The following is a 27,550-nucleotide window of genomic DNA, read 5'->3' as shown; positions in this document are numbered from 1 at the left end:
GAGCAGGTTAGAGAAACTGGAAAAGTCGATGTTAATGTCACCTGGCAAGAGAATGCCCAGACGGAAAATCAAGTATTTCTCCAATTTGTGAGTAGTGGTCTTTGTGGGATAGTACATAAGGCCATGGACAGATGTGAGTATGGGAGTGTGGCTACTCCTTTGATTTGGAGGAAGTGAGATGAGTTAAAGGAGAAGTTGTTTAAATTGAGAATAAGTTCTATTATAAAAGGGTGCTCCCTTTGTGGCCTTCTCTACATCAAAGAGATAGGGTGCAGATTGGGAGATCGCTTCATTGAGCATTTTCTCTCTGTACTCACCAGTGACAGAGACCTCCCAGTAGCCAACCATTTCAATTCTGTGTCACACTCTAATACTCACATGTCTGTCCATGGCCTTGTTTACTGTCCCATCAAGACCACCCGCAAATTGCAGGAACAACACCTGATTTTCTATCTGGCCATTCTCCAGCCAGATGGCATCAACTGACTTTTCTGGTTTCTGCTAATCTTCTCCCCCACTCCCGACCCCTTCCCCTTTCCAGTTCTCCTCCCTCCTTTCTCCCTCCATTCACCTAGCCTCCCCCCCCTTGATCACTGCTGTCCCCTCTCCACTTATCATCTCCTGTCTTTGTGACCACACCTCCCACCCCCTGACTCTCTTGTTTAGACACCTGCCAACATTTTTTCATACCTTGATGAATGGCCCAAGCCCAAAACATCAGTTATGTATTTTTACCTTTGCTTTATAAAGGACACTGTTTGACCTGTTGAGTTTCTCCAGCATTGTGTTTTTACTTCAACCACGGTGTCTACAAATTTTCATGTTTTACTTTGCTGTTTCACTCTCACTTTTTTTAAAATCAAAAATGTCTGAAGCTGTGGTCTGGTTAATTATACAAACCAGGCATTGCTTAACAACTTTGGACATTGTATTGTGTTCTGTCAGTAGTTGTCTCATTTCCCTATTTTGTTTGCAGGCTTTTCTATGTTCGGGGCAGGCCTAACTGTTGGATTTTCTAACCTCTTCTGTGGAATCTGCGTTGGTATTGTGGGTAGTGGTGCTGCCTTAGCAGATGCTCAGAATACAAGCTTGTTTGTCAAGATCCTGATAGTTGAAATTTTTGGCAGTGCTATTGGGTTGTTTGGAGTCATTGTGGCTATTCTACAGGTAAGCTTGTCAACTAAATGTTTTGGGGGATGTGCACACTCCAAGGATAGTTTCAATATTTTTTAAACTTTAAAAAAAAAAGTTTGTGATTCTCTGTTAAATTTTAAATTATTTTTCTGGAAGGATTAAACCTATTGGATTTGAACCTATGGGCTATAGGTTGGCGTTTCTGTCACTTTTTTTAATTTAAATTTTGTTTGAAACGTGGCATCCTTCAAGCTGTCTGCTCTATGGCAAAGCTGCTGGCAGCAGAATCTCCCAGCCTCTGCATTGGAGGGCCACCTTTTACCTTGATCCAGGGTTCACTTTATTTTGTCATACTTGGGCTTCAGAATATCAAAGACCTGGAAGGAACAAGATCAGTGTGTCCTCGAAGAAAGGAAGAACTCTGTTTAAAGCATCCCACAGGATGCTGTCCCACAGGAGTAAATAAAATTACCCAAGCTGCACTGCTTTTTATATATTTATTCATTGGATTGGTTAAATATTAGATTAATACTTTTTAGGGGTGTGGAGTGTATTTGTGGAAAGAAAAATCAGTTAACGTTTTCAATTGCAGATGCTTCTGAGCTATTCATTTTCTCTTCAACAATGTAAAAGAGTCAAATCAGGCATGCGATTAATGTTAAATATTGCATCAAAATCTCTGCTACCCCATCCACCTGAAGTCATATTCACCTTTTTTTTTAAAATAAGGGGGCTCCTAGTCAGAATGTAGTAATGATGCAGGCCTTGGGATCTTAAAAAAGGGTCAAGAAACATTAGTTGGACAGACATTTTCTTCCCATTTGTTACTGAAGTGCTTGAGAACAGTGTGAGTGTGCATTCTTGTTTTTAATTCATTTTACTATATTTATCTTTTGTCTTTTATGAAGTGGTAAGTAAATGTGAATAACTTCGTGCCTTTTGTGGATGAATGTGAGATTTTGCTCGAGCTTTAAACCACTAGTCTCCCCTGTCTTGACTTCCTTGGTCCAGGCACACAGACCCTGTGGTAAGCCGTGATCCTCAAAGAACTTGTTAATCTGGACTGATTGAATAAATGTGTTAGAGTGAAAGAATGAAAGAAAACAGCAGGTGTTGAAAGTTCTGACCCAAATGTTAAGTAACTTGGGAACCATTTTCAGGGTTACTTTGAGGCTGGTGTCATCAATGAATGTCCATGGGATCTCCATATGCATCAGTGATTGATGTGGAACCATTATAGGGTACTGGAGTTTGGTATGATCATTAATTAGCATTCTTTGTGACCACTGCAGCCAATCGTTGATGATTGTTTCCATTACTTTTTTAAAAAAAAAGTCTTGCTTGATGAACAATATCAATTATTTATTTAATAAAATGTTGGATCATATTTTCCAATGACCCTACAGAACTGCAATGCAAGCATAGATGACCAACTGATTCTTCAAGTTGAGCTTGTATTGCAAAGGTTGATTCATCATGTCTATAATAATGTATTCCCAATCACATTGTTTGACCATAAGTCTTAGGAGCAGAATTACAGCTTTCAGCCCATCGCGATGCTTTGCTGTTCAAATTATGAGTGATATATTTTTCCTTTCAATCCCTTCTCCACATAGCCTTTTAACATCCTTGCTTTAAATATACTCAGTGACTTGGCCTCCACAGCCATCTGTGGCAATGAATTCCACAGATTCACAACTCTCCAGTTGAAGGGTTCTAAAGGGATGTCGTTTTTTGAGCTGAGCCCTCTGGTCCTGGACTGCCACCACTGGAAACATCTTCTCCCTGTCCAATTTTTTTTGCACTTTAAATATTTGGTATGTTTCAATGAGATTAAGATTTCAAAATTCCTTTATTGTCATGTAATAATAAATTTTAAAAAAAGTCACTTCCTGCAGGGTTGTTCTCCAGGCTTCTTTATGGGGGTGTTTTTCTTTCCCTCCCCCCACCCCCACCTATTCTGGTGTCCTGTTCTGGTTCGCTGCTTCCCAGAGTCTGCAACTCTTTGAGGTTTGCTGTCAAGCAGAAGCTCTGCCATCTTGCAGGATTTTAGTTTAAAAATGGCTCCTTTAACAGTCCATATAAAACCTGTAACTAGGGGTAGGACCGGTCATTTGAAACCTTTGGAGCAGTGCTGCCATTTTTTTTATTCGGATCAAGCCAAATATCTAGTCTAAAAACATGTCCCAACCTGAAACATTGATTGTGTTTTTTAATTAAAAGCACAGTCAAAGAAACTGTAATGGGTCCCAATTTGCTTCCTTATATAAAAGAATTGCTGTAAGTACTCAAGTGTGACAGAAACTGTTAAGAGGGAAACAGTTCATGTGCTTTTGTTTGAAATGTATATCATTTTATTTCTTTAAAACAGACATCAAAAGTTAAAATGGGAGATTAGACTTCATGAGGACCTGGAGAGTCTGAAGTTCTGGAAATGAAACAAAGATCGGTTGTAAATATTTATTTAAGTGTATATTTTCCCAGTATGTTGTTTGTGGTTTTTTTAAACACAGTTACTTTAAGGATGATTGATGTATTTGGATGTGATTCCTGATCAGTTCTACAAAATAGGCCAGGTGCTGACTAACAGTATTCCATAGTTTAATGTGATAATTTATTGCCCACTTCGATTCTGGAATTGGACCTGTAAGACTGAATATTGAAGACTTCTTTCATTGTCACATCCAAGCAAAGAACTTGATCCTTTGTGATATGGTATACTCGAGCTGAAAATATTGATACCCTTACTGTGATCCTATAGGAGACCAATGGGTGAGATGGGACAAAAGTGGACTCTCTATTTATATACTTCAGTTGGGAACTCTTTTGTTTTTCTTGTCAATGTAACCACACGAATGAAGTACCAATTTTTTTTTATTGTGGGTCTTCATTGATTCTATCTCTTCCCATTCCTGCCCCTATTACTGTTCTAGCCAATGCAATTTTTAAAGAACATCATGTATTCCAGTTTATACTTAGAGAAGTTTTCATCGGAGACATTACTTGCACCAATTAGGTTCGAGTATTTGAGTTACTCTAACAAATGCAACTTAAATATCCAATTACGTAACCGTGTTTAGATTTAATAAAACTGCATCAACATTAAGACATTGAAGCCTAAATCAGGCTGAACCTGGTTTGTTTGACCTTCATTTTTTTTGTCTACCATGGTGTATTAATGTAACACAAAGGGTTCATCACAACTTGATCATGTATTTCTCTTGCTCCCTGCAATAATCAAATGTAAATTAATCAGTTCACTCGTGCACTAGAGGCCTGGTTGTAACATTGATTCTTTTTTTTGGTGTACTGAATGATGATAATTTTTGTATGAAAAGAGTATCTGAAAATTACAACAAGATACCATGATCAAAATTGCCTGAATGTTTCCATTGACAGTGACGAATTTGTTTTGAGCACTCATTTGACTTCAAAATGTTAATTAATCTTTGCAAATTAATTATAAATGACATAGAGTGAATCAAATTTTGGTTAGCGTGGACTGAAATAAAAATTGAATTGCTTCCATCAATAACATGCTTGAAAATAATTTGCTAAATAAACTGGAAAGCTGAAGAAAATGGTTCTTCCTAAAAATGGTTCATGAGCTTAGTTTAATTTCCAAAATTTGGGTTTTGAAAAGTAGTGGCATCATGTGCTTTTGTCAATGACAATTTTGTAATGTTTTAGATGGTGTGCCATGTTGGCAGAATGCACAATTCTAGATTAATTGTCCACCCATTTAAATATTGTTTGTTGGTTGAATTTGTCCTGCTTCGTGTTACATATGAAGTGAAAGCATTTTCACTATCATTTGTTCCATCTTTTACATAATGCCCATAATGTCTTTGTTCCCTGTTGAAGTTTAAGGCTATTATTCTTAATACATGGTTCCCTAAGTCTGTTTTAAATCCTGTAGTAGTAAACTTGTCAAAGGAATTGATGGAAAGTTCCAGTGTGAATTTCAAGGTAAAAATATGGCCAGGAGGATGTCAGGTATGACAAGAAACATGTGCATGTAGTGGCATAGTAAATCAATGATAATTAATTTGCTTAGTTTCAATGCAAGATTGTTTATATAATGCTGCAGGTTATTCTTGTCAGCTTGAATATTCTGAACCAAGTTTATATTCAGTTTGAATGTAACAAAATGAAAGTTCAAAATGCAGAATTCAGTCACACTTAAATTAATTCCAATTATGGCCGCAGGATCATTGTGTAAAGTTTTGTCACTTAGTTGTCAAAGACCAGGGGGTTGATTTATCGGTGGGGGGGTGGCTTCCCAAACATTCCTCCCACATCCAAGGACATGCAAGTTGTAAGTTATATGTCTACTGTAAAATTCCCCATTGTTTGGTTAGTGGAATCTGGGGTGGGAAATAATGTAGTTGGTGGAAATGTCAGAATAGAGTTGGATTAGTACAAGTGGGCACTCTGATCAATGTGGCCTCGGAGAGCTTGGTTCTTTGACTATGACTAATTTAAAAGCTGTATATTTGAGGGTTTAGTCATAAACACGTTTAGTCAGAATGTAACATGTAGCTAACCTATGAAAACTTGAAGGCAATGAATGAAAAATGTGTTTTATTCCACAACAGACTTCACCTTTTTAAATGTGGAGATTTCTTTTAAGTTAGATGAGGTTTATCATGCAGTACTTGAAGCAGATCTTTGATGTGCCTGGTCTATTTATTATTGTCTGGTGTAAATTTTTTCGAAGTTGTGGCCTATTGATGATTTTTAGTCCTATCATTAAGATATGATTTGTTTAAAGTAACTGTCTTTATTTGCTCCAAGATCTAATTTTGAAATTGTTTGCTTGTACATATACATAAGCATTAAAACACTTCCTGGGAAGTACTTGTAGAGTATCGATGTTTTTCTGTTTTCTTAACTAAATATTAAAAAACAGTTTTATTATCAGTTTTGCATCCTTTTTGAATGGCTATCTGTTAACCCATTCAGAATGTAATCTCCAAATGTATTTTGTTGTGATGCATTTTAACTTTCAACATGATGACTCTCAAATCATACAATAGTTTGAAATGTAAATGAACTGGAATGAAATTAAAAATTCCTATTGCTTGAATTTGCAGGGTTACTTTTTTGTTTGACCATTGTTCCAAGGAGAAAAGACCCAAGTTCACTCCAGGAAACATCTTTTTTCTCTCTCTCTCTCTCTCTCTCTCTCTCTCTCTCTCTCTCTCTCTCTCTCTCTCTCTCTCTCTCTCTCTCGCTGCATCCACACCTTAGCATTTTGTATGTTAATTTGATGGTAATTGAGTACTCTTGTAGTCTTTTCTATTTTGATGTGAGAGTAATGACAAAGTAGCAATAATCACAGCAGACTGAGGTCATATTTATTCAAGTGACTCTTTAAGGGTCCATGAATCATCATTTTACTCTAAGAGGGGAGGCAAAATGATTCCAGTATTAAATGAGAACCATTGAGGGCAAAAATCACTAGAAATTGTCCTTCTCTACATATTTTCATTGCTAGATTTGTAGCTAAATCCAATTGTCAAGTAGAACTGATTCACAAAAGTTGTTGAATTTAGTTACAAATCAACCATGTACATTCTCCCATGGAATGACTATTATGTAACAGTCTATGTTCAGTTTAGCAGATCTAATTTACAATGGCTTGTATAACACAGTTAGCTGTATAAATGGAAAATGTAGCTTTCAAAGTACAATTGTGTAGTGCACTAGATAGGGCTTTGTACATTTTGCTAGAAAATGAGTTTTTAAAGCAAATTATTTGCTTTCCAATTTATCTTTTCAGCCCAGTTCAACAATAGTTTGTATCTTGATGGAACACTGCACATTTATCAGAGATCAGTATAATGGGTTGCAAATTGAATCAATATTTTTGAATGAATGATATTCTAGCATCCAGCACTCTTATTTCATGATGTAAAATTACAGAGCTTTTCTCATATTGTACTGTACCAGAACTTAGTAAAATGTGAAAAAGACATCTACATGCATTTAATAGAAAATTCATCTGACTACCAGTAGTTTCTGCAGATTTGCAACAGATCTTGTCTACAATATGGTGATTTTTAATACTCAGGCTCTTTGATTGTCCAAGTACTTATTTGAGGTTATTTTGCATTTATTTTATCGTTATGTAAAGGATACTAGAAAATTATATCTGATCTCTTTGTAACAGACTGCTAAACTATTTCAGACATTGTGATCCAATTGAAAATGTGAATGGACATCCTTGTGGAAAATCTTTCAGGAACATGTTCTGAGAGGGCTCCATTTCAAGATTCAGCTTGCAAAATGCACGGAGAAATTAAGTATTTTAAAATCATTGATGTCGTGAGACGTGGAGCCTATTGCTGTACTGTTCTATCTACACTGAATGTGCCACATTAAACTAAAATGTGCTGCTTTCTGTTCCCTGCGTGTATATATGCCCTTTGAGAAGCCTCTTAAAGTGCAATGATCATATCTATTCCACATTTTTTTTAAACTTTCCCCAGACATCTTTTTGAAGCTTCACCCATTCCCCCTTTACCCCCCCCCCCCCCCCCGCCCAAGCTTAAATGTATGTTCTCTGGCATTTGACATTTTTATCATGGGATAGACATAAAATCTTCTTTCCCATTTGTGCCTCGCATTTTATAAACTTTTATCAGGTCTCCCTTTTGCTTTAAATAACCTGTTGGCAAACTGAAACCATGTGTTTCTCTTGTCAACTTGAGGCATGTTCTTAGCTATTCTCTGCATTGCTTCCAACATTCTTTGATATAAACAATTTACAGGCATTGATTACAGAACCAAAGGAATCTAGCCCAGAATTCACTGAAATATTTTGAGTTGTTATTTAAATGACTGATTGGTGTGACAGAATAAAAATCAGTCTCCTTCAGACAAATATTGTACATCTGATTAAAATATCAATGTTCCATTTTACCTTGGCTTATCCTTGAATTGAAATTTTTTTTTGCAGTATGTTGAGAACAACATCTTGCATTTGTTCTATTGAAGAGTCTTGGCCTATTTCTCTTTCCACATGTAGCCTGATCTGCTGACAGCTTCTGGCATTTTCTGCTTTTGTTAGATTTCCAGTATCTGCAGTTTGATTCTTTTAATGTTATTTCCCAAGATGAGTTTTAAATTACCAACCAGAGACACCGTAACATTGTGGATAATTTTCAGTCCAATGTGGTCAGAGGGTCAAAGAATTGGGCTCTATTATAGAAACATAGAAACATAGGGCAGTTAAGGGTTCATCACATTTGTGGGTCTGAAATCACATGTTGATCAGACTGAGTAAAGGATGCAGATTTCCTTAAGAGATGTTTTGAACCACTTGGGTTTCTTTGGCAGTTTTGAAGTTTGGCTAAAATATTAAAGAACTATAGATATAAAATGTTAATTTCTCTCGAAAGTGGGGAATGGATTGCCAGTTTGAGAAGTGGGGAGTGATTTGCTATTTACAGTACTGGTTTGTAGCAATTGACCTTGATGCTGTTTGTAAGGGTTGATTCTGACAAGTTAAGTATTGTTGCCATCTGCTGAATTTTTGGTGGGATTACAATTTAAACATTTTGTTTTGCAACAAGTTGTACATGGAACTTGGGAAATTGCAACAAATCAAATGTCAAGTTGCAAGTACAGTAGCACCAGAGAAGCATAAACTTTGGAAGTCAGATCACATGGGATTGGGATTGGGATTGAGGGTGAGGTGGGCGATTAGATACAGAATTGACAGAGAATGGTAGTGGAAGGTTATTATGCAGATTGGAGTCTTGAGACCAGAGAATTATGCTCTGTCCACTGTTTTCAAATCTAAGTATGGATGACATTGAGGTTTGCAGATGAAATTGGTGCTATAGTGGACAATGAAGGAGAGCCTCTGCAATTAAGAAAGAATCGGATGAACTGAGAAAGTAGGCCAAGGAAAGGCAAATGGAATTTAACTCTGACATGGGCGAGGCATTGCACTATGGAAAATTAAACCAGGGCTGGACTTGCACAGAGAATCGTATTCCCCTGTGGAATGTTGAACAAAAGAGTAAGAGATGCAGCTACTTAGTGGCAATGCAGGTGGGATGGTGCAGAAGGTAATTGTTTCGTGAACTTTCATCGGTCAGCACATTAAGCACAGGAGCAAGGACATCGTGTATTAACGGCACCCAAACGAGTGAGAACGTGCAGAATATTTTGTGCAGTTCTGGTCATTCAGCTACAGAAAAGATGTCATTAGGGCTAAAAAGGGTGCAGAGAAAATTGATGTTACCAGGATTGGCAGGCTTGATTCATAAGAATGGGGATTTTTCTCCTTGGGATACAAGAGATCCCTCATGAAATGTAGAAAATTATAAGGGTCATAGATGAGGGAGCTAATCATCGTTTTATTTCCCACTGTAGGAAAATGTAATGTTTGAGGATATAGATTTCAGATGAGAGGAAAAAGATTTAACAATTACCTGAGGAGCACCTTTCTTCCACACAATATGGCAGGTTTATGGGAGGAGTTGTAAGAGAAAGTGGTCAAAGCAGGGACAGTTGTAATGTTTAAAATTAAACTGGTCCAAGGATAGGAAAAGTCTGGAAAGATGTCAACCAAATACTGACAAATGGGACGAACTTGGTCAGCATGGATAGGTTGGGCTAAAGGGGCGGTTGTGAGGCAGAGAAAGTAGCCTTGTTTTTCTACATTGGTTGTTGCCTTACTGAAGTATGTAGTTGCTGAGTCATTCAAGAGGGAAACTTGGGGGTTGATCAAATTTGTAGGTCTGGAATTACAAATGTCATCTACCTGCTCTGTGTCACCACCAGCAAAGGCAAACTTGGAGTTGTTGGATATCTTTTTTTGTTATTCACTTGAATGTTCCTTAATGGGCAGAGGTCAAAACACACTGCTTCTGATGTCAGCAGCTTTAAAGCAGCACTATATCATATTAAATACTTGTAATAGTCTTGTGGATTCAGTAATTTTTCTGTGACCCTAGCCATTGGTCTTCTGAAGTGGTCCTTTTTCATGCAAGGTTGTTGCTCTGTCTCAGTAATTAAAACTGTTCACATGTGAAATGTAATATGCAAAGGGGTATGATGTGAGGAAGTTGTAAAGTCAAGAGAAACAGCCAATTTGAGCACTACATTTCTTATATTTTTCAATGAAAATTGGGTTTGGGGAAGTTGTACCAGTCCCTCCATGTATTGCTGGCCTCATTCTTTACCAGGCTTGAACATTCACTTGTATGTATCTCTACTGCATGGGTATACAAGGCCAACTTCCTGATTTAATGAATACTTTTGATCATTCTTGAAAGCTATCAAATCACTCTTAATCTTAGTAGATTTGTAACTTATTGCTGCACCGCATTTGTGTTGTCTCCAGGTATAAAATCCATGCATACAAAAACAGGAATATTTTTTCTCTGGAGATCCATATCAATTAATTGATGAAAATAGAAACAATGCATTAACATTTAAACAAGTTTTGTAGTTCTGTCTCAAGTCCTACAAAAAAACACCATCAATCTTGACTCCATAAATATTGTTCAATCCATATCTTAGCATTTTTCTATTTCTTGCAAATATGCGCTGCATATTGAAATCCTGGTGATGTACAAGTTGAGGAGCTGCTACTTTACAGCAAAACACACCAAGATGGTGCAAGCAATATGCTAATAATGTTCTTCAAGTAAAGTGGTAATAATTTGACTTTGCTTTATTTCTCATTTACCTAAAATTCTTCACTGACATTGAAGTGCCTTTGGAATATCTAGAGGTTATGAGAGGCACATGATAAGTACAAATTTTTTTTTGTTGGGTAAGTAATTTTGTGGTTCTAAAGCTTGTTGATTGCAGTTGTAGATTGAGTAGGACAAATAATATTTTTGACATTCATGAAGCAGTTAAAAAGAATGTTGGTGAATTTTATAGCCAGTGGCTTTTAGAAATCCACTTACTCAGATGAATTTTAGCATAACATCAATGGGTTATTATAAAGGCAACTTCTGGGTAGTCACAACATGGCAATTGAGAATATATATTTATTTAATCCTGTTTCTGAAGGCAGGGTCAGCAAGTGTCAAGATTGATTAATTATTTAGTGAGCTAAATTAGATTTGGAGAGAAATCTGATTTATTGCATTCAGGAAGTAATTCATTTAATACAACTGGGAATTTAGTTATTTCAGGTAGTGAGTTAAGTATTTATTAGCTTTATTTACTTGTTTCATTATTTGTTTCGAGCAGTTAATTATTTATAGATTTCAATCTACTGCTTATTTTTGTTAGAGAAATTGTTCATTTGAAGCACTTCAAATGTAAAAGGAAGTTCATAGTTCCATAAATGTGAAAATACAGCTCACATCAGTTTTTGAACAGGATTTGCTAAACAAAATCAAATTGCCGGAAACCTTCAGCAAATTAGCCAGCTCTGTCTTTGACTGTCAAACCTTAACGTCTTGTACTGCACCTTCACTACAATTAGAGAATATTATGGGTTTCGATCCCTCATTCAGGCTGGAAGATTAATAGTTCAATGTATAGTTAAGAGTTATGAAAAGGGTGGAATATCAATTTATGTAGCACTGTAAAACTGTTCTGGAGAGAAACTTTTGTTAGACTCCATTTAAATAGTTAAATTGGATCAAGGCAAGGAGCCAGATAACGACTGGTGGTAAATCTGACTTTAAACACCAAGTTTGGTGCAAAGAAAAAAAGGATTTTTCAGGAAAAGATGCATTTCAAAACCAATCATTATGTACGCATAACAGAATATGTAAAATTGAGTTCAATTTCAAGGACTGGGAATTAAAATATGAGTGTTCAATATATTCACAAAATTATTGAATTAACAATGAAAGAAATATCTTTCTGTTTTATTCCATTGCCATTCCCCCTTTGTAAATAATCTCCAGTTCACTATTAAAAATACTCAAAATATCAGTGGTGCTAATTGTGGCCTCTTGGTCATTCCCAAATTTACATGTGCTGGTGTGTTTATTTACCAAGGTTATACCTGCTGAAATTGCCTTCATAAGTAGTTCTATCTCCCAATTTCTCAAAACTGTGTTTTTAATTTTGTCTTTGATATCTGCCTTGAGTGCCTTTTGTCAAGTTTTGCTTGATATTAACTCTGCAAAAGACTCTCCATAAAATAGACATTGTGATCTAACGATCATTATAGAGTGTTTGCAGAGCGACCAAAGATGGAAACCAATTACTTCAGAAAACAATTTTTGAAAGAGGAAAAATGGAAGAACAGGAGCTGGAAGTGTAGAGAGGCCCCATGGAGGATTTAAAATTAAAAGGTTTGAATAGATGTTTAAAACATGGGACAGCTATTTCATAATGAGGTGGTTTGGTCTATTGAGCCACAAACTGACCTGGTATTGGCATGGATCTCAGAAGGAATGAGTAGTATCTGCTGTAACATGTTTGAAACGTCACAATTAATCTCAGCATTGCTTGATTTGTGAGAATGTTTGGGAACGTAACTGTATTGTACTTTTCAGAAAGCTACACGTTAATTTGGAGGAATTCAATTGCATCAGCTGCAAGATCAAGCTCAACTCTGATATTCTCTTAAGATTCATCATGAATATAATATGGCAGTAGGAAACTGATCTGTGAAAAGAGAGTAAGACTGATCTATACCTACTGGAGTTTAAAAGAATGAGCGGTGAGTTCATTGAAACAGCACATACTAACAGGAAAGATGCTGAGAGAATTTCTGCAGATTGGGGAGCCTGCAATTGAGACCCATGGTTTCAGGAAGAGCTGGTGCTTAGTCTTGAGTCTGTACATTCAAAATTGAGGTTGGCTGATTGTTTGGGGCATTAATAGAATTGAGGTATGGATGGAAGTAAAACATGAAAATCTGTAGACACTGGTTGAGGTATGGATGGGTTTGGTTAGGGACTATTTGTTATCGTTACAAGACAGGCTACAGTAAGGATAGAGGAAGGTTAAATGAGCAGATGGAATATAATTTGAAGTTATCCAACTTGGAAGGAAAGCAGTGGAAAAAAATTAAAACCTGATTGAATTCAGTGTGATCTGAATCTCTATGCAGGTAACACAACAACTTGGGCAAGATATTTCACAGGATAAGTTTGTATTCAGAACAGGCTCAGCAGTTTATCAAGGCATTTTTTTTTAAAAAGACAGCAAGAGACCCATGCTGCCCAATTAACCTGCAACCCCCATACATTTTGAAAGGTGGGAGGAAACGAGCACCCAGCGAAAACCCACACAAACACGGGAGAACATTCTTACGGACAGCACCAGATTCAAACCTGGGTCTCTGCTGCTGTAATAGTTGCTCGATTCGCTATACCATCTGTACTGCTGTAACCAATGGTATTATTTTTGCTAAGTTGTCTCGTATCAAAGCCCTGAAAATGATGAGAGAAATCAGAAGCTGTGTATTACTTTGTGGATTGATCACTACCTGAAGTAAGACTACATTCCATGAATGAATTTTTAAAATATATACTGGAATTCTTGCAAATAGATTGGAAAACAAATGAAGTGGTCTCTCTGAAATCATAAAGGGGCTTTGATTAGAACACAGAAGTTTATGAAAGTTGAGTGCACTTCTCTATTTTTAGTTTGTCCAATTTGACTTTATGTGCAATCTACTGCTCCATCTGTAGCTTTCTGTTTTCATCGAGCAGTTGTCACTTCAAAAATCTTTTTTTCCTGTAACTTTAATTATACCCTATTTCTAATCCAGAATTGTGCTCACAAATGTCACAAGATCCTTCAAGTTGTAAAACTGAACCTGAAAGGGATCGCTTTAATTTATAAATAGATATTCTGTCTGCTTCTCAAATCATAGCGTTCTTGCATGTCATGACAATGTGGTTCATTAAACAATTTGACATTCAACAGCGCCTAATATTTAAAGTCACAGCAAGTCATGCAAATGTATTAAACGTTCAAATTCCAACTTAAATATGCTGGTTGATTTGAACTGCATTGAATTCTAGATATTGCTAGAAATAAAAAATTGGGGTGTGGGTATTGTTAGCAAGGCCAACATTTAATACCGATTCTAATTGGCCCACAAAAAGTAATGGTGAACCATCTGCAATATTTTAGGGGAAGGCATTTCCACGTTGCTGCTTACAGAGTTCTCAGGATTTGGACAATGAAGAAATGGCATTGCATATTCTGTACTGACACCATCCTGATTTGAAGGGAATATGCAGATTCTTGTTTCCTCAAATCTATTGTCCTTGTCCTCCTTGACAGGAGAGGGCCAGGTCTAAGAACTGCCATTGATATAATCTAGTTGAATGGTCCTCTCTGCTGCTCTTGTGGTCCTGTGGATTAACCTCTGATCTATTTCTCTGCAGCAACCATACCACACCGATGTAGCCAGCCAGTATGCTCTCAATAGAGCTCCTGTAGAAAGTTGACATTGATGGCCAATAGCCTTGCCTGCTTCAGTCTTCTCTAGAAGTGCAGTCGCTGTTGCACCTTCCTGATAAGTGATGATGTGTATTCACAGTAGAACACAAGTTAAGTGAACTTCAAGGAACTTGGTACTCTCCACTCTCTCCTCTACAGATGTCAGTGTAAAGAGGAGAGTTGTCATTCCTGATCCTCCTGAAGTCCAGGTCATCTCCTTTGTCTTGTCCATGTTGAGACTTGGGTTGTTACTCTGGCAGCATACCTCCTCTTTGTAGTGCGACCCGTCGTTATCGCTGATGAGGCCAACTACTGTTGTCATCTGCAAACTTGATGGCACTGTTAGAGCTTGATCTGGCGACGCAGTTGTCGTCAGTAGCTCAGGTGCTCAGTTCTGGAAATCTATTATTTGGCACTTTTATGACACTTGCAGTTGATTCCATCACTATATTCTGATTTTAAAAACGTGTCCCATCATTGGATCTCTCCTCCACCGTTGCTTTTTAAAAACAAAGCTAAACCTGCTATTCTTGGATCACTTTGGTCACTTTAATGGAACAATGGGCAGGAAAACCCTCTTAACCTTCATGCCTCCTGGAGTGCACAATTAACAAATGAAAATAGATACTACTGATCAAACTAAGATGAAAGCAGTACTGGAAACTTGCTGGGTCATGGGTGCAATATTAAGCAGTAATTTGTTCATTTGAAATTTCTAACTTTAGCAATTATAAAAGTTTGATAGTTCACCTGTAATAAATCAAGATACTATTTATTTTGATTTGATGCTTAGTTCACACAAATCTTTGACACTGAAGCAGCTTTCCTGGAAATGACCTTCCTTCTTTTTATTGGATCCATGTGAAGCATAAATTGACTACATTTTATGTAATGACATCAATACCCACTTCCATAAATGGATTTAAAATCTCAGGATGTTATCAGACAAAATTTGAAATTGAGCTGTAGAAGTGTTAGCAGGCTTTAATAGATGTTTAGAATTCTGAAAGCAATTTTGCCAATTACTAAGCGATTAAAATGTTAAAATTGTGATCTCTTCATACCTGATTATTAAGCAATTTGAGACATCTGAAGTCAATGAGAAGAGCTAATAAATGCAAGTCCCTCTTATAAAGCCTTTTGTTTCAAAGTTCAAATTTCCTCCAAGCTTTATTACGTTCCTTCCCTTGCCCTCCCTACACCACGACTTGGAGATCACATTTGAAAAGGCACAAATCTTCATTTCAAACTCCTACAATGGAAATATTTATACTGGAGGAATGTCAGTGAGATGCTGTTACTTGATCCTATTGCTGGAATCTGGAACTTGGGTTGTCTGGATGAGGAAGTAAACACAAGCCATCAATGCACAGGTATGTACATTTTTTTTACAATATTATGTGAAGATTTTCATCTTGAAATCCAGCCAAGATTTCCTTCATGTCTGTGCTTTACAGGTCCAAATTTTGTGAATTCTTTGCAAATTGCTTAAAAAAAAAGGAACACATTCTCTGCATCCATACACTGGTTTCAGGGAAATAAACAGGTTCAGCACAGGTGTAGGGTCTTAGACCCATCGTGTCTCCATTAACCATGATGCCGAGTCAAATTAATTCCCTCTGAATATATTTTTTTATTTTTATAGACTCAACAAACTATAAGCAAATCAATTTGAGATATGTGGTATGTACACACGCACACACACACTCTTAATCCCATCCCTCCCTATCTCCCTCTCCATACAATTGATGAAGCAATCAATAAACTTGTATTAATACAGAATGAATTAACTACCATCAAAAAAAAACTGCAACATCTTTGCAAGTATGGGGAATTAATCAAACTGTGCCAATATAATTCAAATAAGGTTTCCATATTTTAACAAATGTGTCATAATTCTTCCTTGTAAGTGATCTTCTTTAGGGGAATGCATCTCTGCATTTTCGTATTCCATCATGATGGTTAACTGGGAGTTGGACTTCCAAGAAAGTGCTATACACTTTCTTCTAAGGTGGCCTTCACAAAAGAAATTTGGTGTTTTGATAACACTCATGTTGCCACTGTCTCCCAAAAGATACACTTCTGGATCTTGTGGTAAATCCACTTCTGTAATTTTCTTAAAGTCTTCAAAATTCACCCAAAAAGTCTTGATTTTGTATATAGCCAGGTGGAGTGGACAGAAGTTCCAACCTCTACACCATATCTAGTTTGTTTTATGTAATTTTTGTGGTGTAAGGTATAAATGATGTAAGAAATTATATTGCACCAATTTATATCTGGTATTAATGATTCCAATCATACTGTTCATACAAAGCTCTTGCCACTACTGTTAGTTAATTTTTTTATCCAAGTATGACTCCCACTTCTCCCTAGATCTATGTAAATTTGGTTTTGAACTCTCACTTTGCAATATGTAATACATTCTAGATACAAATTTATATACATTCCCCTGTTGAATTAAAACCTTGACGTTGTTGCATCTAGGCAAAATCATATCTGGTCCTTATTTTTCTCTTAAGAAAGATTTTAGTTGTAGATAGCAGACAAATGTTCTAGTAGACAAATCGTATTTATTTCTTGTTCAAAAGTCATAAACTGCCTTTATGTATAGCAATCCTCGATATATCTGATCCCTTTCTGGCACCAGATGCCCAGGATTTCATTACCCATAGTCAAAGGTATTAAATTATTTTGGATCCAAGGCTTTTTTGGAGATATTCCAATTTTTAATCCAATACATTGATTTATTTTTTTTCCCAAATTTGTAGTATTTATTTTAGTAGAGGGTTACTTGATTTCTTTGAAATTAATTTAGTATTCCATTTGTAAATAAATTATTCTACCTTTTCATCTATCAAATGTAGCTTAATTTGTGCCCCAGGACTGGATAGTCTCTCCATCAAAAATAAACCCCCTAAATTATCCCACGTTAATTTCTCTGTGGAGATTCTAGCCACCCTACCATTCCATAGGAACCTCCTGACACCTTCATTAAATACCTTTTTTTAAAAAAAAAGCTCTGGCAGGTAATGATATGGGCAACAATTGAAAAAGATATTGAAGTCTTGGCATCACATTCATTTTGATACAATTATCTGTGACCACTAGTATAGGCAGAGCTTTCAATCTAGGTAGATCCTTCTCAATGTTCCAGAACAAGGGGACGTTATTAAGTACGTACAAATTACTTAAAATTTTACCTCCTTTAATTTTTAAATATTTTATGCCTTCTTCTAGCCACTTGAACTGACTTCCTTGTTGATATTGTCTATAATCCCCATTTGTTAAAGGCATAATTTTGCTCTTATCCAAATTCACCTTATAACCTGAAACTTTCCCATAATCTTCCAGTGTGATCCTTAACTCAGTGACTTTCAAATATACTAATACATCATCAGCAAAAGATTGATTTTATAATCCACCTGGCCCACCTTGAACCCTTTTGTCCAGATCCCATCAAATGGTTTCCACTAGTGGTTCAACTGCCAGTATGAACAGAGCTGGGGATAATGGGCAGCCCTGTCTACTGGACCTATTCAATGGACAAATTGGAGACATCTGTCCATTTGTATTAAGTTTAGCTTGGGCTTTATGGTAAAGTGTTTTCACCCAATTAATAAATGTTTGGCTCAATGCAAATTTATTTGGTACCTTGAAAGAAAAGTTTCATTCCAATTTGTCAAAGGCCTTCTCTGCATTAGAGCCATGGCCACTCCCAAATCCAGTCTGACTGAGCTAAATGTATTTTAGAAAGTAATGTAGTTGTTATGTGTGCACTCACACAATTAAGACTTAGAGATGTGATGTTTTCTCATCATTTACTTCTATTAGACTAACACGGCTACTGACACACAGGGTCTGGGTAATACCCAACTCTCTTTTCCCACCCCCCCCCCCCACACCACATGATAAATACTGACTGGGCCCCTTCAAACTAATAAGATTACATCAGGCCCTGGACTACAAGTGAGAATTAGAATACATCTCATGAGTAATTATAAATGGGAACATATTTAATAATAATCAGGGCACATAGTCCTTCTCGGGTGGTCTTCTTTCTCTTTTGGACCGCCTCAGCGTGGTTTGCTGTGCCAGTCTTTGCTTGGGACTCGTAGATAGGTCGGTGGCAATTGGCCGCCTTTGCTGACCGGTGGCAACTACCCATCTTCGCTGCCCTCCTGGCTGCGTGTCTCAGTTACTGGACTCCTTGACTCTGTGATCATCCCTGTCGTTTCCCCCCCCCCCCCCCCCCCAACTCGGCCTGAAGGGTGGGATGGTCGGGGCAGACCATGGAAGGTCTGGTTCAACCTCCTCCAGTTCATAAGGCAATTCATGGACCTTAGTGCCAGTCAATGCTCAATGTGTCACTTCCACATTCTGTCCCCCACTAGAACACTAGCAGGTGCTCAATTTTTGTAAGATTACTCCCACCACCCATGGTCTTTATATTGTCTATAATCTTGTACCAGAACACTCTCGCCCACTTCCAATATTCCAGGTGAGGTTTGTAGCGATGCTGTTTTTTTTTTTTTTTTTTTTTGCAACCTGAGACCCAGATCTGGATGAACTGTGGACAATCTGGTCCATAGGTTGCGCCCAAACATTAGTTCTGCTGGGGTGCATTTTGTGGTAGAATGCAGCATGTTTCTGTATCCCAATAGGAAATTGATTTTGTGTGTCCAGGAGGCATTTACAAGTTTCATGGTTTCATTGCTTTTTTGAGTGTACAAAACATTCTGCCTCCCCATTAGTACTTGGGTAATAGGGTGCAGACAAAATGTCTGATATTGTTGTCGTGCATAAACTTTTTAAGATGTTCTGATATAACTTAATGAGGCAATCCGTAAGTGGCAAAGATAATTCATGGACAGTCAATAGTGGGATCTGCTTTGGTGTTTTTCAGCTGTGAAACTACTGGCCATTTGGAGTGTGCATCCAGTGATCAGGAAAGTCTCACCCATGAATAGTCCATCAAAGTTTATGTGAATCTGATGCCAGGGTTTGGATGGCCATTTCCATGGGTTAGCTTCAGCTTGCTGCATTTTTGGCTGCTTTGACTGATATGCTTTGCATTCTCTTACTGTTGTTTCAATGTCTCTGTCTATGGAAGGCCCAGATGTGCAACTGGGCCAGTGCCTTCATTTGTACCATTCCTGGATGGTTGTGGTGCAGTTCATATTACATGGTAGTTTGCCATTTGGCTGGAATAATTGTATGGGTACCCATAGTAAACATCCTTCTTTGACTAATAGTTCATGGCGGCATGTATGGTAAGGTTTAAGATCTTCTGCAATGACCAGATTTGGGCCACCCATTAAGGGTGAAGTATAGGATCTTGCTTAATGTTGCCTTTTTTGGGGTTTCCTTTCCAATCATCTGGGCTGTAATGGGCCGTTGTTGAAGTTGTTCTTGGTTGATAGATGCTGCCTCTGCCGTCCATTTAATAATTTCTTCGCGTTGTTCTGTCTCAGATAGCGGCATGTATGATGAGACAACTGCATGGTTGTTGAGTGTTCCTGGTTTATGTTTTATACCATAGTTATACGCTGCTAGTAGCATTGCTCATCTTTGATTTCTGGTCACAGGTAATACTAGTATACCTTTGTGTGGTCCCAGGATTAAACTAAGTGGCTTGTTGTCTGTGATCAGGGTGAATTTTCTTCCATAAACATATTGGTGAAATTTTTTTACACCAAAAATTATTCCCAATCCTCTTTTTTCCAGTTGGGCGTAATTACATTCACTTGTGGTTAATGTTCGCGAAGCATACGCTACCTTTTTCTGTGATTTGGTGAGTACCACTCCTAGTCCCACTGGTGAAGCATCTACAGCTAGTGTAAGTTCTTTACTAGGGTCATAGTGGATCAACATGTTATTTGTTGATGTTAGTATTTCCTTTAGTTGATCAACTGTTTTTAGTTTCTATGTTCCAATACCATGTTTGATCTTTCTTGAGTAATTCAAGAAATTATGCAGTGGGCTGCATAGTGTAGACATTTTAAGGATATGTTTTGGGTAGTGATTAACAAGTCCTAAGAAGGATTGTAATTCCAATTTGTTGGTTGGGTATGAGGCCTTGCGAATGGCTTCTGTTCCTGCTGGATTCACCCCATCGTTGTCGATTGTAAACCCAAGATATGTTACTGAGGGGAGCATGAAGACACATTTGTCCTTTTGTAATCATATATTAGCCTGTTGTAGTCTTGGTTTAAACCTTTTCAAGGTTTTGAAAGTCTTCACTGATGTTTTGGCCCATGATAATGATCTAGGTGATGCCCAACTTGAGAGTCCATGTAGTAATTTGTTCATTCTTGCTTGAAAAATCGCAAGAGCTGCTGATATTCCATAAGGCCCGTGTGTATAGGTGATTAGTCCAAGATGGGTATTGATTGTCACATTTCCCTTGATTTTTTTTGTCCAATTCTATCTGTTGATATGCTTGTGACAAATCTAGTTTTGTGAATTTTTGCACTCGGTTTAGTGCTTGGAACAATTCTTCTGCCTTGAGCATGGGGTGTACGGGTACTTGAGTGATGGATTGATAGTGACTTTGTAATTACCGCAAATGTGAATCTCACCGTTCGCTGCCCAATCACTATATTGTATTGGTTATAATGTGCCTTCATGTTTTAGTCTGTTTAGTTCAGCCTCGATTTTCCCTTTCATAGCAAATGGGATTGTTCTGGCTTTGAAGAATTTTGGTTCTGCATTATCTTTTAATTGCAGTTTGACTTGAACACCTTTGATTTTCCCCAATTTTTGTTGGAAAACCACTGCATGGTTGTTGAGGATTTGGTTGAGTTCTTGCTGGGAGGTGTCCATTGTAATGGAAGATTTAAACCGTGTTTTTTTTCACTTTTCAGCTCTTGCTTCTGCAAGGCTGAGAACTTGCTTGTGTTTTAGAATCAGCAGACATAAGCTAAATTCCACCGAGGGGCCAGAGATGCAGTTATCTGAAGAAAGGACATCTGTGTACCAAGAACATTTAATCTTCCTGCTTGTTTTGGTCACAGACTGTCAGAGGCCTAGCTTGATGCAAAATAAACCATTGTATTCAAAGTGATAAGCTGAAAATTACGTTATTCGATAGAAGCCTAGCATGCTAGCTTGCTCGCTTATCTTTCTTGCTGTGCTGGGAATAGGTGCTTGGGTAAGCAGTTTTTGGGTAATATAAGCCATGGTCCCACTGCTGAAGTTTGAGACTCTCCGAGAGGTGGCAACATCTCTCAGCAAGAAGAAGAACTTCTAGAGTCCAGCCAACGTCCCGCTCGGGGGAGGTGGAGAAGCTGCTACCGGCACCCTGACAACCTACTACAAGTGTGCAGTCGTTGCCTCTCTTCGGCAGTTGGGACCAGTCCAGACGTTGATAAGTATAGTTGGGAAGGGCTTGCATATTGTAGTGTGAAATCAGCTTTTGAATTTGTAATAAACATTTGTATAACCTAAACTGCTCTCAGTGTGTGTGTCTATTTTCTTTCGGTAGCTCAAACACTGTGACCAATCCAAAACGAACAAAATGAGAGGTATAAGTTTACCCAAGACATCCATGAACAGACTTCCAGCCAGTCTAGGGGAATATGTTATAGCCAGTATCTTCTGAAAAGTGCTGATCCCTGGGTATCTATGATGAGGGGAGAGAAAATTTATGGTTGCTGCTGTTTGTATTGGACTTCAACTGTACATTTTTCAAACACTTGATTCTGTCTCCTGTAACAGATCTTGAGAGTTATTTCAGTTGTTTTTACTGGGAGGCATGGTAGCAAGCGTTCCTTTTCATGTAATGGCATTAGGGCATCTCTGTCCCTGTGTCTAATTCCATCTTCAGGGGGTGTCTTTATTTTTAGCTGTATAAAGATTGCTGTGTTTCCTCCGTTTATTCCTTGGATGTGTAATATCTCTGGAGCTGAAATTTCAGGAGCTTGAAGATCAGTCATTGGGCTGTTATCATCATTGCTAGGTTGCCTCCCTCCCTCATCAATTGTTTTGACTTTAGCTGCCTGCTTATTTGCAGGCCACTTGCTCTTTAAAAGCAGAGATTTAGTTTTGATATCGCCTTCTGTTTTTTAATGGTTGCATTTAGAATTTTTGAAGGAACAGTTTTCTGGTCAGTGATTGTATTTCCCACAACGGAAGCATTGTTGGTGGGAAGACCTCCGACCAGCAGGTCTGGTTGACCCACATCCAAGTTTTCATCTGCCATTTCAGAGCTGCAGGCAGCCCTGTGTGCAATAAGTCTTCATACATTGTTAATAACTTTTGTCTTGCTTTGCGATTTGCTAGCCCCATCGCTAATCTGTCTCGCAGTGCCTGATTTAGAAACTGCTCGAAATGACAGTGCTCCGCCAGTTTGCGCAATGATACCAGGTATTCACTTTTTGTATCTCCTGGTCCTTGTCTCCTTTCACAGAATCGTTGCCTTTCTGCCATAACTGGTGGTTTGGGACTTAAATGGTTCCTTAGAGATGTGCATAATTTGTTGAATGTCTTCGTCCTTGGATCCTCTGGGGCTGGCAATGTCTTAAGGAGGTCGAATGCTTTGCTGTCCATTATATTGAGGAACGGTAAAAGGGCACGTTTGCAGTTTACTGGACCTTCCATAATATTGTGGGCTACGCAGTAGTGGTTAAACCATTCTACATAGTTATCCCAATTTCTACTTAGTTGAATTCCCCGAATTTTCCCTCCACCATCTTGGCGCACTTTCACCTTTATCTTTTGGCAGAAATTTGTTGGGGTTGTTAGGTAGTCGTTTTCTACCTTTTGTTGTTTTCCTTCTCACATTTGATGCATGGAGAATGTGGAGGGTTCATGTCGTTCCTTGTCACCACTGTTATGTATGCACTCACACAAGACTCTGAGACATGATGCTTTCTCATCCTTTACTTCTATTAGACTAATATGGCTACTGACACACAGGATTATATACAGTGAAACCTCATTAAAAGGTGATTTGTTAATCCGCGGAATCAATAATAGCACGGGTGTCTGTGGACCCCAAACTGCTGAGGGATGGGCTAATGACAATCAGCTGGCGACCCAAATCCTCGCTGCCTGACAGCACCCCTCCCAGCTGCCCCTGCCCCCAATGCGAGATGTTCCTGCATCTGTTCCATAACTTGGCTGTAATGTGGTATGAATTCTTGGACCCCAACTACTGCATTCTAATGAGGTTTTACTGTATATGAAAGGGTAACATGATGTGGGCGTCATGATTTCCAGCAGAGGGCAGGCTTATACCCATCAGTGGTTATGTTGATAGTCTTATTTCAACAAATCTAGTTTTATCTGGATTCATTAATTTTGACAATTTTTCATCTAATGTTTTAGCGGTAATTTCATAGTCCATATTCAGTAAGGAGATTGATCTATAATTTTTCTTTTGGTGGGGGGGGGGGGATTACCGCGATGATAGCTGTTGAGAAAGATTCTGGGAGAGAATGTGTCTCTGCTGCTTGATCCACCACCTTCATAAGAAGGGGCATTAGAAGATCTTGAAATTCTTTATAGAATTCAGTGGGGAAACCATCTTCCCCAGTGATTTTCCAGTTTGTAGAGCTCAAAGTCCATGTAATCTCTTTATTTGAAGAAGTGGGTTTAAGCTCATCTTGATCTAAGTTCAATAGCTCTAATGGATGCAATAGCTCCTCTATTTGTGTATGATCTTTCCCAAATTCAGATTTATATAATTCTTTATTAAATCTTTTTAATGTTTCATTTATTTCTTTGGGTTTCTATGAGATCGTCCCTATCTGTATTGCATTAATTATTCTCAAGGATTTTTTCTGCCCTTATTTGCGGTCACGTCTCCAGAATGGAGGACCATCGCCTTCCCAAGATCATGCTATATGGCGAGCTCTCCACTGGCCACTGTGACAGAGGTGCACCAAAGAAGAGGTACAAGGACTGCCTAAAGAAATCTCTTGGTGCCTGCCACATTGACCACCGCCAGTGGGCTGATATCGCCTCAAACCGTGCATCTTGGCGCCTCACAGTTCGGCGGGCAGCAACCTCCTTTGAAAGAAGACCTCAGATCCCACCTCACTGACAAAAGACAAAGGAGGAAAAACCCAACACCCAACCCCAACCAACCAATTTTCCCCTGTAACCGCTGCAACCGTGTCTGCCTGTCCCGCATCGGACTTGTCAGCCACAAACGAGCCTGCAGCTGACGTGGACATTTACCCCCTCCATAAATCTTCGTCCGCGAAGCCAAGCCAAAGAAGATTTGCTACAACAACATTTTATGGGTTTTGTCCCCCCAGTTCATAAAACTGCTGTCTAGATCTTAAAATTAGATTTGTCTGTTTGTAATGTGTTGTATTTGAGTTTCTTGTCCATCAGATTTTTATATTTCTCTTCTGTGCCCTTTGGTTTTTTTTTTGTTGCATCTCCTGTTCTAAAGCACTAACTTAATTCAAGTGTCTCTTTTTTATACTTGTATCCAATTACTTGGCCCCTTAAATAAGCTTTCAAAGCATCCCAAATTAAGAAGTTGCCCTCAATAGATGGGCAGTTCATCTTACAGAACAACTCAATTTGAATTCCTGCAAATATACAAAATTCAGATTTTTCCCAACAGTAGTGTATTGAAGCATCATCATGGGTTGTTCGTCTGGCATTATAATGGATAACATCAAGGGTATTGTCTAGAGTAAAAAGAATAATCTCTTTTGGATTTAGTCATCTCGAGATGTCAATAAGAATTAGATCTTTCATAAAGGCTGGAGTAGATTGAGCCACACTGGTCACTTTCTTTGCTGACTTCTCCATGACTGGATCCATCATCGGGATGTACTGGGACCTGATGATATTCCTGCATGAGGTCCACTTTGGAAAAGATCTTTCCCCTGTACAGGTTGGCCGCAAAGTCCTGGATGTGCAGCACAGGGTATCAATCTGGCATTGTGGCCTCATTGAGATGACGGTAGTCACCACATGGTCTCCAACCCTGAATGGCTTTGGGCATCATGTGCAGGGGAGAAGCCCATGGGTTGTCTGACCACCAAACTATGCCAAGCTCTTCCAATTTCTTGAATTCCTCCACCAGTTGGAGCTTCTCCAGGGGAAGACATCTTGCTCATGTGTTGAATGGTGGACCTTGGGTAAGGCTGTGATGTTGTGATCACCATGGTGAATTGGGGGGTGAGCACTGCTGGGAACTCTGCCAGGATTTTGGCGTATTTGTCCATGGATCACTGCACGGAGTCCAGGTGGGGTCCTGGAAGCATGGTGTTCTTGAGGGGGAAGGTTTGGAAAGTCTTTGGACCAATCCAATCCTTAAGGTCCATGAGCAGGCAGAAGGCACGCAGAAAGTCTGCCCCGAGGAGCGGCCATTCCACTGCGGCCAGCCTGAATACCCACGAGAAGAGGGTGCCTCCCAACTACAGTTGGACCTTGCATGTACCATAGGTACTGATTGTGCTGTTTTTGGCAGCCCTCAGCGTAGGTCCTGCCTGCCTGTTCTGTCCTGTATGATGTGGGCAGGATGCTGACCCCTGCTCCTGTGTCCATGAGAATTTGCTGTCCAGACTGGTGGTCCCATATGTATAAGAGGCTATCTTGTTGACCATTAGTGACGGCTGGCCCTGGTGTTTCCCTGGAACATGCATGGCGGTCTGCATCAGCGGGCTCTGGAACCCCATCTCTGGTGGTAGAAAAACCACTGGTCATTGTGATCACCTCTTCTGTGGGGCTGTTGTTCCTTCGGCAGGTCTGCACAGGTCTGGCTGTGGGGAATAGCGATGAGCCGTATGGATGCCAAGCATTCTCTTTTCTGCTTCCACAAAACATCTGCTCATGCTGCAACTTTCTGGGGGTCACTGAAAATGGTGTCTGTCACGAGCGGTTGGATGTCCTTGGGGAGTTGCTCCAGAGATGCCTGCTCAAACATGAATCAGGTCTCATGTTTGCCCAGAAGGACCAGCAGCTCATTCATTAGAGCCGACAGGGATCTGTCCCCTAGCCCATCCAAGTGGAGCAGACCTGCTCCACTCTTGCGCTGTGAGAACCTGAAGGTCTTGATTAGTAAGTCCTTGAAAGTGGTGTAGGTGCCTTCTGATGGGGGCTCTTGGATTAAGTTGGCCACCTGGCTCACTGTGTCCTGGTCCAGGGCACTCACCACATGGTAGTACTGAGTGGATTCTGCTAGATCTGAAACTGTGCCTCAGCTTGGTCAAACCACACGTGTGGCTGATTCATCCAGAAGGTTGGCAGCTTGAGGGCGACTGTGTGGACTGCTGGTGGCTCACTCATCGTTGGGTTTAGATGCAGTCTAAACCATCAGGGTCACCAATTGTAGCCCACCATTTCCCCTTTTGCTGACGTAATGGCCTGCTTAACCAAAAAAAATGGGGTTACCGCACGAGGGTATATTCCTACTTAACAATAATGTCTTCCCTATGTGGTGTCCCTGTCTGTTGGCTGTGCAGTGGGGCCAGCGCCATTTTGTGGTTGCTAGCCCTTATGCTTATTTCATCTGCCGATTCACTTGCTGGGGCCAGTGCCACTGCACAGTCTGCTAGCTTTTGGTTGGACTCAACATCCAGGGTGCTGGCCCGATGGCAGCGGGCCGCTACTGTTCAACATCAATTGGGTGGTCCCTGGGATGGGCATAGTGTGTGGTGGAGAAGGGCACCAGGTTTTCAACAATCATTAAGCATATGAAGGATTTGAGTGCAGATATCCATTCCAGCAGGAAATGTGACAGAAATGAGGTACAATATTGCAACAAGAAGGTAGAGCCTTGCTTGACACTGGACCAAGACTGGCATGGTTTTGGATCCACTGGTTAAGATCATAACAGACATAACATCATAAAGTAAATGTAAAATGTTGAAAAAAATAAATGGTGGTGTTGCTGGAGCTACTGTATCAAAAGAAGCTAATAAATACAGTTCTTGCTCAACTTGAAACACTTTTTGTCTCAAAGTTCAAATTTCATCTAACCTTTTTTTGTTCCTTCCTTAGCCGCTTGGTTAGGTCCTGGAAGAGCAGAGACCCAGTGCTGCTCCAAAGAGTACAACAT

General features: G+C 39.0%; 1 protein-coding gene across 3 annotated transcripts in view; it reads left to right on the top strand.

Moving 5' to 3' along the window:
• Positions 1–8,061, top strand: part of atp6v0b (ATPase H+ transporting V0 subunit b) — a 40,098-nt gene extending 32,037 nt beyond the window's left edge. The window contains exons 7-9 of one of the 3 annotated variants that reach the window (XR_011357880.1): positions 977–1,167; positions 3,506–3,586; positions 7,328–8,061. Coding sequence is in view for 1 of the 3 variants with exons in the window: in XM_069938863.1 (XP_069794964.1) it covers positions 977–1,167; positions 3,506–3,532 (218 nt within the window). In the remaining 2 variants the exon portion in view is untranslated. Of the gene's footprint in view, positions 1–976; positions 1,168–3,505; positions 6,058–7,309 lie in introns of those variants that run through there. The other 2 variants (XR_011357881.1, XM_069938863.1) reach the window with 2 other exon arrangements.
• Positions 8,062–27,550: the final 19,489 nt, after the last annotated feature.

The sequence above is a fragment of the Narcine bancroftii genome, chromosome 5 (assembly GCF_036971445.1).
Source record: "Narcine bancroftii isolate sNarBan1 chromosome 5, sNarBan1.hap1, whole genome shotgun sequence".
Classification (NCBI taxonomy): domain Eukaryota; kingdom Metazoa; phylum Chordata; class Chondrichthyes; order Torpediniformes; family Narcinidae; genus Narcine; species Narcine bancroftii.
The sequence above is the reverse complement of the archived record's forward strand: the minus strand, read 5'-3'. Positions and strand labels throughout refer to the sequence as shown.